A 16,942-nucleotide genomic window follows, 5' to 3' on the forward strand; every position below is an offset into this window, starting at 1 on the left:
AACCGTTTCTCGAACTACTGTGCAATGCTGTATAACCTTTGGCCTACAAAATTTGTAAATACACAGTTCAATTTCTTCTGCCAGTGAAATGATCGGAAACACGGATTCTGAGAATCGTGTGACCTGATGTAAACTAACGTGCGACTGCGTGCTTAATACTTGGATATTATGTACGCCGTTAATCAGTATCGCGGAGAAACTCGGGAAGTTCAGACGTATATTTCAAAATCTGTGTGAATTTAATAAAGATTGAAAATCTTTAAAAACAATGTCGAGTGATGGTGAGAGTGAAGTTGTGGTAGCAGGAAGTAGTGCAGAAGATATCGTGCGAAGGAAGAAGGTAAAGAGGAGCTCGGTTTGGGAACATTTTCAAGAAAAAGATGGCACGAAAGGCGGAGTTGTCACCACGAATTTGAAATTAAGTATGCAAATACTACTGGTTTATCATTAGAGCAATAAGGTAGAAAATAAAAGGGCAATCTAGGATAAGCGAAAGAGAAGTCAGACAATACAATCGAGGTTAAATTGTTAAGTATAGCATAAAAGTATAGGTTAGTGTTAAATTGTTAAGTGGCACAAAAGTATAGCGTAGGTAGAGTATATAACAGATATGAAGAGTGACGAGCGAGAGTGAGAGAAACAGAGAGAATTAAAAAAAAAAGAAGTGCAAACCAAATCCACTTTCATGGTTGTGAAGCCGAAAAAATAAAATTATCTATCTATCTGCTACTGGTTTATCGCGCCATTTGAAGCATATGCATCCAAACATAAGTACATGTACTAGAAAAGAAACTGAATCGATATAAAATTTGTCGCATGTGCAAAATGATACGTGAGATTATTAAACCAAAAGATATAACGGAAGAAATTGCTCGAATGATGGTTCTAGATTTGCGATATTATTCATAACTGTTAAGCTCGTTGCCAATCCCTTCCCAAATCTCGATTCTTTCGAGAATCCCGATATTTTCGAGTTCTCGCACACCTCTATCAGTATTTCTGTACTACGGAACTCTTCGAACTGTACGGAGGAACTGTACACGTTTCACGAACGTGTTGAGAAAACCCGCGGATCGGGTAGAATGGACGAGAGGATCGTCGAACAATCGCTTTCAGCAACGTCGTTGAACCCTTTCAGAGAAGATTCTTCTGTTCCCGCGAAGCGTCACACGCGAATGGCGAAAGGCGAATGTGGGCAGAGGAGCGTGTCGTGGCTTCGACGAGGAATTATCGTCGCTCGCGGATAGCCGAAGGTTTCGTAATCCAGCTCTCGGTAGTCGGCGTGTATATCGCCGTGTTCCTTCGTCCGTTAGACTCGTTTCAATGGATCGGTGACCGGAGGAACAGGTTCACCGTGCACGCCACACGGCTACGGTCCAACTTTCTTTCGAAGAAATCGACGGTGCACACCCTCGGGAGTATTTGCGTTAGGTGCACGCGAACTTTATGGTGACACGCTTGACGAAATCCTTGAATATTTGCAGATGATTTCTCTTCCTTTCCATTTCTTTTTTTTTTTTTCTTTTTAAATGTGAAAATACTTTCAACTTGCTAATTAGCATTATGATCCTTGCTCGTATAACAAGAATACACGAATCTTTCAAAAACACTCAACACAAATTTGATTCTTTAAAGATTCTTGATTTTTGTTATTGCATTGTTTCTTTAAACGTCTTTAAACTTTACCTCTATATTGTTTGCCATCTATATTGTTAGCATAAAAATTTCATAAGTGAAATATGTATTGTACGAATAGTATTAAACTTAGACAATAATCTTGTACTATATTTGTTTCAGAACTTACTACAGTAAAATGTCTGTACGTAAAGCTTCCACAATAATTATAATGTACAACAAGTCTTAATCAATTGTACTATAATATACATATATATACAATTTAAAAACTGTATTATATAAACAAAAAAGTATCCCAAGATCCTGTAGCGAGAGTATACATTCCAATTCAAGATCTCATTCTAACAACAGCATTCATCTTTAAAGTGTGCATCGACAACAAGAAAGAAGAAAATGGGGGAAATTCATGATCTTCTTCAGATATCAAAAACGAGATAACAGGTTAATCCTGCCGTGGTTCTTGTATTTTTATGCCCGTACCTGTTATCTCGTTTTTGATATCTGAAGAAGATCATGAATTTCCTCCAATTTTTTCTTTCTTGTCGTCGATGCACTGTAAAGATGAATTCTGTTGTTAGAATGAGATCTTGAATTGAAATGTATACTCTCGCTACAGGATGTTGGGACATTTTTTGTTTATAAAATACAGTTTTTAAATTGCATATATATATATGTATATATTATAATACAATTGGTTAAGACTTGTTGTATATTATAATTATTGTTAAAGCCTTACGTACAGACATTTTACTGTAGTAAGTTCCGAAACAAATATAGTACACCTGTCTAAGTTCAATGCTATTCGTACAATACATATTTCACTTATGAAATTTTATGCTAACATACGATGGCAAACAATATAGAGGTAAAGTTTAAAGACGTTTAAAGAAACAATGCAATAACAAAAATCAAGAATTTAAAGAATCAAATTTCTGTTGAGCGTTTTTGAAAAATTCGTATATTTTTATACATATATATACAATTTAAAGACTGTATTATATAAACAAAAAGTGTCCCAAGATCCTGTAGCGAGAGTATACATTCCAAGTCAAGATCTCATTCTAACAACAGCATTCATCTTTAAAGTGCATCGACGACAAGAAAGAAGAAAATGCGGGAAAATCACGATCTTGTTCAGATATCAAAAACGAGATACGGGCATAAAAATACAAGAACCACGGCAGGATTAACGCAACAACTCGGACGGAAGATGGAATCGATCGATGAGGATCTTCAGCTTTTATTTTCGCGTTATACTGCATATCCCGTGGACTTGCGGTCCAGCTGGCACTCGCGGCGGAATAATTGTCCATGGTGTTTCGTAATCCCTTCGGTAGTCGACGTATATCCCCGCATTTCTTGCAACGTGCCTCTTGTACGTGGCCGCACTTATGCACGTCTATATATCGTACGTAATGCGCGTTGCATTCCTCGACATTCGTACGCGCGTTATGCATTCCGCGTGGATTTGACCTCGATGCCGTGTTATTAATGCCCATTACGTTATATAAACGAACCGCCGCGATCGGCAAGCCGAGAAACTTGCGGCATGAGGAGGAAAGAAAAGAACGAGAGGAGAGAGAGATACACCAAGAAACTCATTCCACTCGGAGTCGCGTAGAGGCCTTTTTATTAATTGACCTAGCGAGATCGGAAAAGGGGGGGAAAAGAGAGATTTGTTTCTGTTGATATCGATTGCCTCGCATGTAAATCTAGCCGTAGCCGGCTCGTGTGTAAATCACCGTCACAGGAAGCGGATTTTGTAACTCCTCGAGACAGGTGTTCTAGACGTTGCGTCAGCCCATAGCAATTTGTCGTTGAACGCGTGTGCTGCGCCCGTCCGCGCTCGCAATGCACGCTCCGGGATGCTGGGATGGAAAGAGTTAACTCCGGACTTCTCAGCTCGAGCCTCGGCTTCCACCACTCGCCGATTGCCGCAACCGATACAAAAATTGTGCCGTGTCGAGAATGCTCGATCCTCTTCGATCGATCGCCGTTGCCCAGCGTTTTCTAACGCAACGCGCCGAGGTATTGTGCTAGAGATTGAAAGAAACGCGGACTCAGTTGGAATAGACGCGCCTTGCTGTGTGATCTGTGACATTTCGAATCGCTTCGAGTGTGAATAATTCCGAGCTTGTTGAAATATTCTTGGAAATGGTCCCTGATGTATCTTGAATCGTTCATCTTTCGCCACTACGTTTGGATGTTTGATACACTGTCAGTGAACGCTGACAACTACAACGTCACTTGTTATCGGTTAAGGAGCATAACCAGTCAAATTTTACCATCGCTGGGAAGAAATCATACTTTAATGCGTTTTATAGTAATAGAGAGCTATGCCAAATTGTACAATTTAAAGATAATACGCTCTGCTCAGTTCAAGTTGTGAATTAATGCGAATTCTTTATGGAATATAGTCGCTATTGTTAGTGTCGAAAGGGTTAATGTCCAAAAGTCTCGAGAGTTGCGATAGCACGATGATTATTTTTCGGTAACTGTAGTTCAAAGTAATCGTCACAAAAATATTAAGTAAAGTCCATGAAGTTCGTCAAGCTCGACGAACGATTTTCACGATCTTTAAAATTCCAAATCATGTTCGATTTTATCAGCAGACGTATCATTGATCGACACTTGTCAACTTGTCAATTTGAAGTATCTCTTTCGTCTTTGTGCAATCTTGCCTCCATCTAACACTTGGCGTCCTTTCGTTGCGCGTATTTTCCAAGCAAGAGAAGAAAAAACGAGAAGACCGCGGATAAGATCGCGACGATAAATAACGCTGTAACGAGGTCACCAGTTCGCAGAACGCCTCTCGAAAGAGAGAAGACAAGAAAGCTAGGGGATACAGCGTGGAACAGATTATCCCTATTAACCAAAGAAACTCGTTGCCTCGCCGAAGAAAACGCGATAACAATCGAATCTGTTTAGGCTTAGTTACAGACGTTGAAATTCTCGCGATTCTCCGTTAGCCAGCCAGCCTCTCGATTCTTATCCCGCGACTCTTAACGTCGCGTTAATCAGAACCTCGAGAGGTCAGCCGGAGTTGGTCGATCGAGCGCGGTGTCACCGCTTGCTTCGAGATACAACGTACAGGCCTAAACTGAAGTCCTCGGTTCGTGGAGAAAAATAGCTCGAACATCGGTCGGACGTCGATTGGAGGTTGGTCTAACGGTAGATAGGTTCAAAGCACGGTCGTGCAGATGGATGGTGCCACGGATTCTATATACCATATCGCCGTGCGTATTCCCCAAGCATCGGCAGTTGATGTATGCACTCGCGGACGTATCGGCGGAGGAGCCGAGGCAAAAAGGCCCGTCGCCGCAGGTCCCAGCGACCTTTCTCTTCCATTCACCGCGTTCGAACAATTTCCAGCCGCGGGCACGTTCTCGCTGACTAATTAAATGATTGATCGCCCCGACGGGCAAATTATCGTGCCGACCGGCCCGACAAATTAACCGCCGCCGCCAGCCTAACCTCCCCCCGAGCGCTTTTTCTCTCCTCTTTGCACGGCGCGACACAAAAGCAACAACAAGGTTCCACTGCGTTTCGACACTCGAGAAGAATCGCTGGTGAAACGGTTAGGAGGATTCTACCTCCGCGGTTTCACGCGGTTCTCGTGGTCTCTACGGTGGTGTTGCATGTTTTATGTATGAGTTATTTTCGCCGCGTTGCTCTCGCATTGTCGTTCGGTAGCTGCGGACGTAGTGGCATCTGGTTAGTTTTATTCCAGAAGGGTTTTTACTGTTTTTTTTTTTTCGGAATTCGAAAGAATGCGAGAATACGCAAAATATGCGTTCAAACGTACATTTGGATTTCTTGAGTCTCGTTCGCGAAAATTCAAATTCGTACGAAAGTCTGCAGTCTCGAGGCGATGTGAAAAATATACCTCGTTTGAATTATAATAGAATTTGTATAGTCTATATGCACGCAGTCCAGAATTTTTCATCAGAATGAACGTTTTATAGAGCAGCAAAGAACGTTCGCCGACCAGAGTTCATTTTTCATGTCTGTAATTTCCTTTTTACTGTCAATAATTGTCTAGAATTTGCATTATGTCAGTACCGCATGTTCTTTCATCCTTTATAATTCTAGCTATTTCGTAAAATTGTAGCAATTTTTCTCCCCCGTTATCTCGCTCATAACTACGTATTATATTACAGCTCACGTCTGAGCTGTTCAAAAGTTACTCATTAATCAACTCCATAAATTGAAAAATGTAGAATCTCGTACAAATATTTATATTTTTATATCTTTTTAATACCATCTTCTTGAGCTGCATAAACTTATGGATAATAAAACTCAAGGGCTAACAAAAAGTAAGACCAACCTGTGAATTTTTATTCAAAAATTCATATTTTTGATGATATAATTCAAAAGACACACCAAATATTATTGAAATGATTATATATTATATATTAAATTTATATATTAAAACATTACATATTCTATTGTAAAGATGTTTAGTAGATTTTGTAAATGTATACAGATAGTTTACAAATTTTTCCATATTATCTGCGTAATTTTCTCTAAAATGCAAGAACCGCTATTGACCAATTTGACTTTTCATTAATAATAATTTCGTTTCTTTAGGTTGGGTTAGCCCGAACCTTTCTTTCTTTTAAAGGTAAAAGCAACGGCCTCGCGACGAACGTATAATGAACGCGTCGATCGCCGATTGTGCAAAGGCGTCGGCAGTTAATACGTGGAATCGGATTTCTACGCCCGGAGCCAGAAAGCTCGATTTACGAGCGCGCACGGCTCCTCTCTCGAATAGAAAAGTACTACGCGTACTTCTCGGTGGACGCTCGCTATGCTAATTAGCAGTAATTTAACCGGTCGTGTCCGGGATTATCGGCCATCCACCACCGAAATCCTCTGCGGAACGAATTCATCCTTCCCTCTTCCCGACTCTTTTCTTTTTTTTTCTTTTTTTTTTTTTGTCTTCCTCTCCTCTTTCACGCGTCGCTTTCTTCGTTCTCGCGAGTCTCCAGGACACGTCGCTCCTTTGTGCCGGTTGATTAATATGCGAGAACATCGTCAAGCTCGTCGAGTCGCATTAACAAGCAGCCTCTTGTGCGTGGTCAGGACAGCAGCCACCCCTCGAGAAGCCACCCTGCTTGGAGAAGGAATCCCTCCGAGGTTCAGAATAGCGAGAATAGCCTCTCCTTTCTTCTACGACGATCTAGGATAAATCCCTTCTGAACTGAAGAGAGCACTCTCGAGCTCTCTCAGCCCTCCCGAGTATTTATTTCGCTGATCTCGAGGCGCGATTGGGGACGGAACCCTTTGTGCCCAAAACGAATCGCACGGACCGTGACGCCGAGGATTTCGAGCGACGGCTGGTTTCCCCGAGCCTCCTCTTTTTCATCGGGGAGACGCGAAGGATTCTCGGATATGTGGGGGATTAGTATTGAAAAAGGAAAGGCCGCAGTGTAAAATGTTTCATCGTGGAAGCTGCTGGTATTGGTATTCAGCCTTCTGGAATTTGAACATGTTTCAGACGTGTTTCCCTGCGTTCCTCTCTCGTTCTTTTCTTTTTCTGCAGCGCGCATTAGTCGTTGTCGCAGAACGTCGAAAAAAGAAAAATTCAATTAGGTTGTTTCAACGACTCGGTCAACAGAAACCTGTGAGAAAAACGTCTCCGGGAACTTGGAGTGTGTCGATGTGTTTCAACGAGAAAGACTTACACGCTGAATATCGAGTACGAGAAAGAGCGGTTCTACGTATTTTTCGTACATTTGTTTTTTCTTTTGGCGTACGTGTATTATCGTTGGTGGAGGAAATAGAAGAAAATACGTATGAGCGGGTTCGGTGAAACGTGGGCCAGCTCGTGACCCGATAACGATTATCGATCGTCGATCGAGCGTACAACGCTGCGTTCTGTGTTTCCAGCTATTTCTAGGAATATAATCGACGTGGCGCGAGGTGAAAGTGTGCGAAAACGGGCTCGGAAACGGTGCCGGGATAAGAATGCCGCGTAAAAGTACGTGTGTCGTTGGAACAATGACGATGGGAAACGGAACGAAAGAAAACGAGCGAAGAAGGGAGGGGGAGAGGATATCGAACGTCGGCCTCACGGTCGACGATACTCATCGAAGAATGCCAGTAGCGACAAAACTGCGAAAATTATACGGTGAAAGAGAAATTTTTCCCGACTACCGTGCAAAGCACACGCCGAAACACACGGCAATTATCGCGAAACGAGGATAAAGGAAATGAACGATGATTAGAATGGATTCCGTTATAGTGTTGATTGTAGGTAGTGTTCGAGTCCTGAGAAGAATTTTTAAACGGCAGAAAAGAAAATATTCACATAACTGGTAGCACTTGTGTGGTTTCGGGGATTTTTTTTCTTTCCATCGTCGTTGGCTACAACATTGCGGAGAAATGTTCGAGGAAAATTTTTATTCATCTTATTTTATTTGTAGAATTTTTTACAGAAAACTTGTTCTCTCAGCGAAATTTTGTTCTCTGTACCCTTGTAAAGCTTCGACGATTGTATTATTTAATAAAGATTTCACTCGGTAACGTGTGAAATCGTTGAGTAACGTAAAATACGAGGGATACCGCTTTCTATAATATTGTTTACTTTTACTGAGATTCCATTTTCTAAATTGCATTTTCAGAAACATGACTTTGTGTTAAAAAACCTTGATGAAAAGACAGAATTTTTGATAAAGTGTTCTTTATACGATCGCGATATTTTGTCTTCGCTCGAGCAAGGAGAAGGTAGCCTTGCAGTTAGTGATGTCGCGCGATTTGTCACGTGATTAATGCGTGAACGTCACTATTATTAGCGAGTTAAGTCTTGTGAAATTTATATTAAATATTCAAGAAAGGAATACATAAAAAAACGTAGGCACATTAAATTCAGAAATATTCCTCTGCAGATGATTCGATTAGCAGATGAAAGCGAAGGACTTCCATTAAAGGAAACAGATATCTCTCTCTCTCTCTCTCTCTCTTTCTCTCTCTACGGTTAGGCCCACTCACGGAAACTTTCCATCTCGATAAAAAAACGTGATCGCGAAACAGCGTGTAGATTTGGTCACGCGTTCTAGACAGTCGCCGAGTCTCTCTCGCGCGCGAGATGACGGATAGGTGAGAGAAACAGTGACACACGAACCATCGAAGCCTTCGGGAGGTCGAAGCGGTTACTTCCGGTGGCCCGATGATTCATTCCACGCGAAAGATGTATCACGGGGCGACGTGTGTTGCGCGCGAAATCTCGCTCGGCTCTTCTCGTAGTCGTTCTTGGCAGCTCGGAGGCGAGTAACCGGTCCTCGTCACGCCTTTCCTGCCGTCTGCGTACTCACTTCTCCTCTCGTCGCGAACGTTCGTATTTCGCGATCGAGATGTTCATCAAGTACGTGGACATGTTCATGGACGAGGGTTACGCGTCCGATTCGTCGAACGTACGTATACCAAACGGCGAGAAGAATTTGCCGTGCGATCGAATGATGATTGGAGCAGCAAAGATTGAATACGCAAAGATTGAGTACGAAGAAGCGCGTGAGTGTGTAATTGCGAGTTTGGGACTGGTACGGTAGTTTGTGATGAGGTTTCAAATTAATCGAGTGATGACAGCATCCGTAAAGGATCGGTGTCTATAGAGATTTCTGCTGTCTAAGGTATTTGTGGATAATATCGTATTATGAAATAATCAAGTGAGGTGCAGAATTGTCGCAATTCAAGTTGACGCTCATATTGCGTTACTGAGTTATAGATGTAGTGGATGATAATTTGTGCCAAGTTTGCGGGATTTATTTTATCTTATTCTGTACTTTATGTATTAGAATTGATGAGAAAATTTAATTAAATTTAATTAAATTATTATATTTAGTTATATTTAATTATATTTAATTAAATTTAATTAAATCGAAACTTTAACTTTAAATTCTTACGATTGACAAACGACCGAGTGATACTAGTCTTTCGCTAAAATTCGAGAAGAAAGGTGGCCAATCGACATACAAGTGTTTTTCAAGATGTTACATACTACGATTAAGTGCATAAAATCACTACTCTGGATAGAATTCATTCTGTGATCAGCTAGTTGCTATACTCACTGGTACTTACTTTCTTCGAAATCATCTGATCCGTTTTATGGGGATTCTGTTTTTATGTGATTCCAACTACTTTCGCGAATATAAAATGTTGATAGAACGTTCCTTCCAACGTTAGTTAGAACATTGTAATCACGTTAAATAATTCCGGAGACAGTTTTCTAATACCAGCGAACAATAGTTCGTTGGAATCGTGACGTAAACTTGACCGATTTCACAATCTCGCCATACAAGCGTTGGCTTATGATAAACATCGGAGTGATTGCCCAATCATTGACGATCGATCATCGAATAATCGGCAGCGTAGTGAAATTTGAGCTGTTAAACCCCTCTGGTTGGGATTAACCGCGACTTGACCTGCTTTGAGTAGACCTCGTTTGTACGTCGATATCAAATCCGATTCCTGGTTCGATCGACGTAGCGATCGACGTAAAAGTGATACATACGCTTTCGTTACGAGAGTCGGTTCTGTGTGGGTGGTACCGTGTCGCTGTGGTCGTATTTTAATTGAAAATTTCGAAGCACCGTGTGGATGAGACTAATTGCAAAGACGTCGGCGTACTTACCCTTGACTAGTTGGGGAGAGCAGCAATTCACCGTGATATTTCTGTCGATGTCTCACGTCTACACCCCCGTTCGCATGTTCTCGAATAGTTAATTTATTTGTTCGGCCGTTGAAAGGCGTGAGAAATGCTTTAATATCAGCTGTTTGTACATCTGTTATAGTTTGTACACTATTAATTTCTGTAGTCTCGTGAAAGTTAAATGATGCCAGGTTTAATACAACCCAAAGGGTTTCATTCATCAGCGTGTAAATAGGTACAATAGGTACAATGATGTACAAATATATAATAAAAAGAAAGGAAAAGAAGCTTCTGATTTTCTGTAGTAATACAACATGATTACACTGATATGTTATCATCAAAAAAACTTTCGCTTTTATTTAAACAGATTATTTGTTTTAATGGTGCAATCAATTTTTCATTTCTTTTAGAATACCTTTCAGATTCTTTGATATAAATATTTCTCCCATCAATACAGGTTTATGATTCTCAAGATCCAAATGGCATTGTTAATTAGTTGAGCGATGTATATTAATAATATCGACTGTTGAAATGAAACTTTTCAATGTTGTTCTCAAAGTCGTAACAACTAATTATCATTATTTTTTTTTAAAGCAATCAAGATGAAGATTTTAAAAGGTCTTGTAAATGCAACATTTCGACTTCAAAATTCCGACAAATGTCTCGTAACATTGTAATTAAAAATACATCGAGGAAACATAATTTGTCTTGATACTTCACGAGAAATAAACTAGCCTGCTAAAACGATGCCATTTGACATTTACATCTTCGAACATCGAAGTTCCACTAAATATAAAGATGATCCAAAGAGACTTTCGAGGAGGGAGATGTACGAAAATTGTCAGTTTTATAATTGTCCGTTTAGAACCTCGGCCAATCCTCGTGGGTGGTTATTGTAAACAGGAGCGGAAATTCGAACAGCTCGTGCCTCGTAACAATTAAGCAATGAATCAACCGATCGCGTGGCCGCGGGAGAGCCAGGAGAGCCTCTGTTCGAACGAGCGGAGTTCGCTCGAACGAAACGGCACGACGTGATTGAACGGTGAGTCGCCGCGGATTTACATAACTCGCCTCGATGTATCGCGGACGACAATTATCCGGACCGTTCCGATTGAAAAGTCCGCGTCGATCTTTTGTCGTGCCAACACTCTGCTCGCGTTACGGCTAGTAATCGGTAATTTTAAGCGCGTCGAGCACGCTCCCAGTTTCTCAATGGTTTCCTTTTCCAGCTTTCGCAAACCTTGTTACCAGTCCAAAGACTCGATCTTTTGGATACTTTATATTTTTATACCTTTTTAGTTTAGTCTGTTGGAATTTATACACTTTTATTGAATAAATTCTGGGATCACGGTAACCAATATAGTTATAGAATTCGAAATATGATGACTTTTTAGAGTCACAAGATTTTTGATAACATTTAGAATTCGAAGAAGAATCGTTTCACGCGGAAATCTAACGAGGAAATGCTTTCTAAATGTTGCAGGTCCAGAGGTTGGCCGAATACGAGAGGTACCTGGGCCAGGAGGCGAGAAATCTAGTGGAGAACGGAAACGGAAGCGTCGGGAGTGGCGCTGTACTTCAACGTGGACAGCTCGAGGGTGATCTTCATCGTATTCAGGAACTCTTTCCTGGTGATAACCTCCGGCTACACGAGCGAGATGTCCTCACCACGGTATTTACTTGTTTCTCTATACTATATACATTCGTGACATAAAGACACGTTTTTATTTTGTCACTGCAATTGCGCGTCATTGGGCTGCGAATTTTTATGCAAATTTGAATTCTTATCAACGATGAAACCTAAGCAGAGATTTAAGCTCCTCTTGCTAAATGTAAATAATACGTAATAAGAGTTTAGATATTTTGTAATTTCTTTTACTCCATGTAGTTTTTTGTTTTATATTTCTTTCTAAATTTCCCATAAATGCGGAACAAGTCTAACTGTCTAAAAAACGTATCAATTACGGACAAAGATCAAGAGAACGTTGCTCAACGATTCTCACGAGCACTTGACGGTAGTTTTCCTAGCACTCTCGTGAAAAACACTCACCCGTTCGCCACTCGTGATGTTTCCCACGCATCTCACAGGCCACTCCACCATGACAAAATCTTCTATGTCATTTGCACGCGTGATGGATGATGTATCACATAAAAAAAAAAAAAAAAACCAGCATCGCGAGATTAAGCAGGAAACGCGTCGCATTTTTCAACTCGGTCGTAGAAGTAACTTAAATTCGTATTCGTCATCTAAAATTTCCATTCTTTACACGTTCGAAATTATAATTTGTATTTCAGTGAATATCTAATCGTCATGAAGTGTTTTTACTTGAATTCATAAAGCCACCGTATGCGTTAGGATTAGTCATTTCTCGAATCGAACGATCCTTTTGTTTGTAGTCGAAAAATCAGTCGTTGACTAATGAACCGCGGAATTTTTCGCACATTTGCATACGATGCAAACGATGTGAGAAAATGCGATATAATACCTGGTGGATAAAATAATTTTCTACCGAGATTTCAGATTTTTTTCAAATTATCTTCACAAATTGTATTCAACAGTTTATCGATATCGTAAATTATAAATCGTCGGGGGATGATCTAAAGTCCGAGTCGTCGACTACCGAGATCGTGATTCAACGTTTAGATTACCAATCTCGTTTGGATTCAACTCCTGCCTCGTTCTTCCTTCCTTTTTTCGTTCCCGACTCGATTCTGCGCAATGATTAAAATACACACACACACACACACACACACACACACGAACCGTTGATACAGATTTTCATTCGTGTCCACGAATGACAACGCTGTTTGCCGCGGCGTGTCATCGTCCCACGTGTACCGCGGTCTAATCTGCATACTGGGCGTAAGAGAGTATTGTCAAGAGCAGGGATCGTGGAGATCACGCGTCCGCTAGTCGCATAGGTGAACGCGTGCTCGCGTTTCTCAACGCTCTCGAGCGAGGAACGATGACAAAACACGTTTCCACGAATCGTTCGTGGAATCATCTCTAGTCATCGATACCTTGATTCCCACACTCATTAATATAAGATAATTCAATGGAACGCAACGAGCACTCTAGTAGTAACACGGAATTCGCACGCAGTTCGAAACGACTGAAAGTTACGATCAACAGATCGGGAGTGGGGGGGAAACAGAAACGCGAGGAACGTTGATTTCGTAAGAGAAGAATTAAGAAGAAACGACGAGGGACACGGATCCGACTCTCATCGTCAAAGCGAAGTATGTTAATCATTTGTAATTTCGTGTTTCGTGCGTCTCCTCGCTATATTTGGTGACTCCACCATAACTCCATTTGTCAGACTGTAACTGTTCGTCCGTCTCCCCGTGTCTCGAAAATGGAAGTCACGAGGAAAGGCAGCGGAATCTCTCTCGACTGGAACCGCATCGTTGTACGTAGGTCATAGAGCCTCGTTTGATTTTGCTACTGAACGTGTTCCGGCACGCAATAGTTCTCGGCCAGTATCCGTGTTTTCCAGTGATTTCGTTGAACGCGAACCGCTGGCCTTCATGGCGAACATTTCGAACGAGTTTCTCGCTGAAGAGAGAGACGATGTTTCACTGTCGGTGGATAGAGAGCCGGTGAAATAATGCTGTTAAGTCATCCGAAAGTTAATGCGGCTTGGCACGTTGGCGTCCGGTTATTAGCCGCCTGCTGCGAGGACGATAATAATTTATGTCCTAGATCCGAGCATCAAAATTAGTCATTACTTTGCAACCCTTTAACACCGGTTAACACTGGATAGAGCGCCTCATCTCCCAACCGATAATTTAATGCTAATCCCTTGTCAAGGATGCCCGATACCCCTCGTCGATATCCTTCGTTTCCAATATCGATTCCCCGCGTGATTCCGTGCAACGAATACATATGTGTAATATAGTCGCTCGTTGCCACAAGAAAAAAGGCGACAAGTTAATTGGTAAACGTCGGTTAAATAGCCGGAGGGATTTTGCCCTGCTGCTGCTGCTGCTGCTGCTGCTGCGGAATATGAACGTTTGCGATTGGTTTCATCACGGCGGCAACGCGATCTGTTTTCGTTTCAGAAAATGAAGAGTCTGATTCGCAAGAGGAACGGCGGCAATCCTGGAAGGCTGACGAGAGTGTTGTCGCAGAAATCTTTAAACGTGTCCAACAACTCACCGGCCCCGAAATCACCGCCGAGGACCTTCCTCTTGGAGACACCGGTGCAGTTCACCACGGTGAGCGGATCAGAAAGTTAACAAGTTATTGTTAAATACTCCATCTGTCGCCGTGTTAACGTGATTTCATTTTCCTGTGTACAGGGCGTGCAGTCCCAGGACAGACACCTTTTCCTCTTCTCCGATCTGTTGCTCATAGCAAAGGCGCGAAGCGGCGGTAACTTCAAGCTGAAACAATCCGTAAGAATGAGCGAGCTGTGGCTAACTGCCGGGCACATAGAGGACGTGGCCGAAACGAGCAAGTCCCAGGAGACGAGCTTCGTCCTTGGCTGGCCCACTACGAACGTTGTTGCGACTTTCATGTACGTGACCGTCGATGCACCACCAAGCTTTTCATCCGCGCCGCGTCACGGCATCTCGTTCGCTCGTATTACCTTCGCGTCCTCTTTCACGTTTCTCTACACGCTTCTGCCACGGGACGGAGTCGTAATGACGCTGCGGCTCCGGCGCAAGAATTCTTTTACCCGGCGCAATAAACTCGCAAACGAGAGAGGAGAGAGCCGAGGGTGGCACGAGGGAAAGAGATATATCGTTCGATTAAACGCCGAGGTGTCGGCTTTATCGCGACCCATCACACAAGCGGTTTGTTCTTTTCTTTTAGGACTGCTGCAGCGAGGGACCTCTGGTGGGGACGTTTGACCGAACTCGTACGAGAGGAGAGTATGAAAGAGCCGCCGGACACGAACATTCAAGTCGTGTATCACGACAGTGACACGAACACGGAATACGTAAGTGCTGCATACTCTTCTCCGTCGTTGCGCGCAATATATACAGTCGCGTACACGTATTCAACGGTCGAACGAGAGAGAAAGAGAGGGATAGACGCGGGTCACGCCTTCACGGTCCATTCTTCGCACATCGAAGAGGCGAAGCTAAGAGAAGAAGACCGTCGTTCGATCGCTTGACCTTCCTGGAGGCATTCTTCTTTGAGACGGTGTCCCTTTTATATCACTGACGTCAACGACGCCGGATTGGATCGGTTCTAAACTAAAAAGGGACACCCTCTATCTATCTGCCGGCCTTTGTACGACGTTCATTATCGACCGGCGCGTCGCATTTAAATACGCGCGCCGCTCTCGACGCCTCCATTAGAGAGCACGCGAGAGGCTTCAACGTTTGCCGGAAGCTGGCGAACGCGTATCTCGAATAACTATAACTATAATCTATCGACACGTAGTCTCTTTACATCTCTGTCTATTGCGCGCGATTATCATTCTATGCGAGCGCAATCTTGTTGCTCATGTTTCGCGCTACATCCGCATCATCCGTGTTTGTAGTGTAAGACGATTATGGTGGGATCCGAGATGACAGCGGCGGCCTGCGTGAATCTTGCTACACGTCTCCTGGACCTCCAAGGACCTTTCCAGTTGTGGGCAAGAACGTCCGCCGACGAAGCGCCCTATCCACTGATAGGACACGAGAGGCCTTTCGCCGTCAAACTGTCGAATCTAAGACACACGCTGTCCGCGGAGGAAGGTTTCGATCTGGAGCACTGCAACAAAAGTGGACACGACACGTGCCACTTCATACTACGTCCGGTACCAAAGTCGCCGGTGAAGAAGAACAAATCGAAGATCACCGGGTTACTGAGGAGATCCCTTTCGTTGAACCCGAGTTTGTTCGGCGTTAATTTGTCCAGGCTCGATGAGAATGGATTACCCAAGCCCGTGTTGGTGATGCTTCAACAATTGTTCGCTAAGGGACCATTCACGCAAGGGATCTTCAGGAAATCGGCCAACGTTCGAATCGTTCGCGAGCTACGCGATCAAATCGAATCTACTGGCGATCCCAGCTGCTTAGAGGATGCCCCGATCATAGCCGTGGCCGCGCTGCTCAAAGATTTCCTGAGATCTCTGCCGGATCCTCTGCTAACTTCCCATCTGTTCCCTCTCTGGATGGACAGCCTGGACACACCAAATCCCGTTCAAACGATTAAAAAGTAAGCGAGGAAATTGATACGGTTCTGTTACGAACGTGAAGTTTCCCTTTGTGTTCCCATGGCGTTTAACGAACAACGTTGGTTTCAGTATTTTAGATAGATTACCGAAAGCGAATTACACGCTGCTGTCGCATCTGATCTGCGTTCTGCACCACGTGGCACGGCGATCAAAGCACAATCTCATGTGCGCCAGTAATTTGGGCGTGTGTTGCGGTCCAAGTTTACTCTGGTCGCCAAATCCGTCAGTGAATCAGAGCAGGGCGATTCCTACGTTGACGGAGATGTTGATTCGTCATTGTGAAGTCCTGTTTGGGGAGGGTATCACGCAGCTTCTTGGGGAAGAACGGAGCGACAGTGGAGCCGAGGAGAGCACCGATAGCCTTCACTGTGAGTATCTTTCTTCCTTTTCTTTCTTTTTCCTTTCTCTTTCTCATCCTCGTGAAAATCAAAATGGAACGCTTAGTTCTTTGACCATTCGGTTTGTATCCAACTGTTTCGAT

At 42.9% G+C, this 16,942-nt stretch overlaps 1 protein-coding gene across 9 annotated transcripts in view; it reads left to right on the top strand.

The window, feature by feature from the left end:
- The window catches only part of LOC122530804 (rho GTPase-activating protein 20-like), an 86,113-nt gene that overhangs the window by 66,642 nt on the left and 2,529 nt on the right, over positions 1-16,942 (top strand). For 5 of the 9 annotated variants that reach the window (XM_043658110.1, XM_043658112.1, XM_043658113.1 and 2 more), the window contains exons 2-7: positions 11,769-11,957; positions 14,348-14,503; positions 14,588-14,805; positions 15,105-15,231; positions 15,781-16,442; positions 16,531-16,829. In XM_043658110.1, coding sequence (XP_043514045.1) covers positions 11,769-11,957; positions 14,348-14,503; positions 14,588-14,805; positions 15,105-15,231; positions 15,781-16,442; positions 16,531-16,829 — 1,651 coding nt within the window. Of the gene's footprint in view, positions 1-3,588; positions 3,664-8,905; positions 9,051-11,163; positions 11,328-11,365; positions 11,460-11,768; positions 11,958-14,347; positions 14,504-14,587; positions 14,806-15,104; positions 15,232-15,780; positions 16,443-16,530; positions 16,830-16,942 lie in introns of those variants that run through there. The other 4 variants (XM_043658108.1, XM_043658107.1, XM_043658115.1 and 1 more) reach the window with 4 other exon arrangements.

Source organism: Frieseomelitta varia, unplaced genomic scaffold, assembly GCF_011392965.1.
Source record: "Frieseomelitta varia isolate USP_RPSP 00005682 unplaced genomic scaffold, Fvar_1.2 scaffold_354, whole genome shotgun sequence".
Classification (NCBI taxonomy): domain Eukaryota; kingdom Metazoa; phylum Arthropoda; class Insecta; order Hymenoptera; family Apidae; genus Frieseomelitta; species Frieseomelitta varia.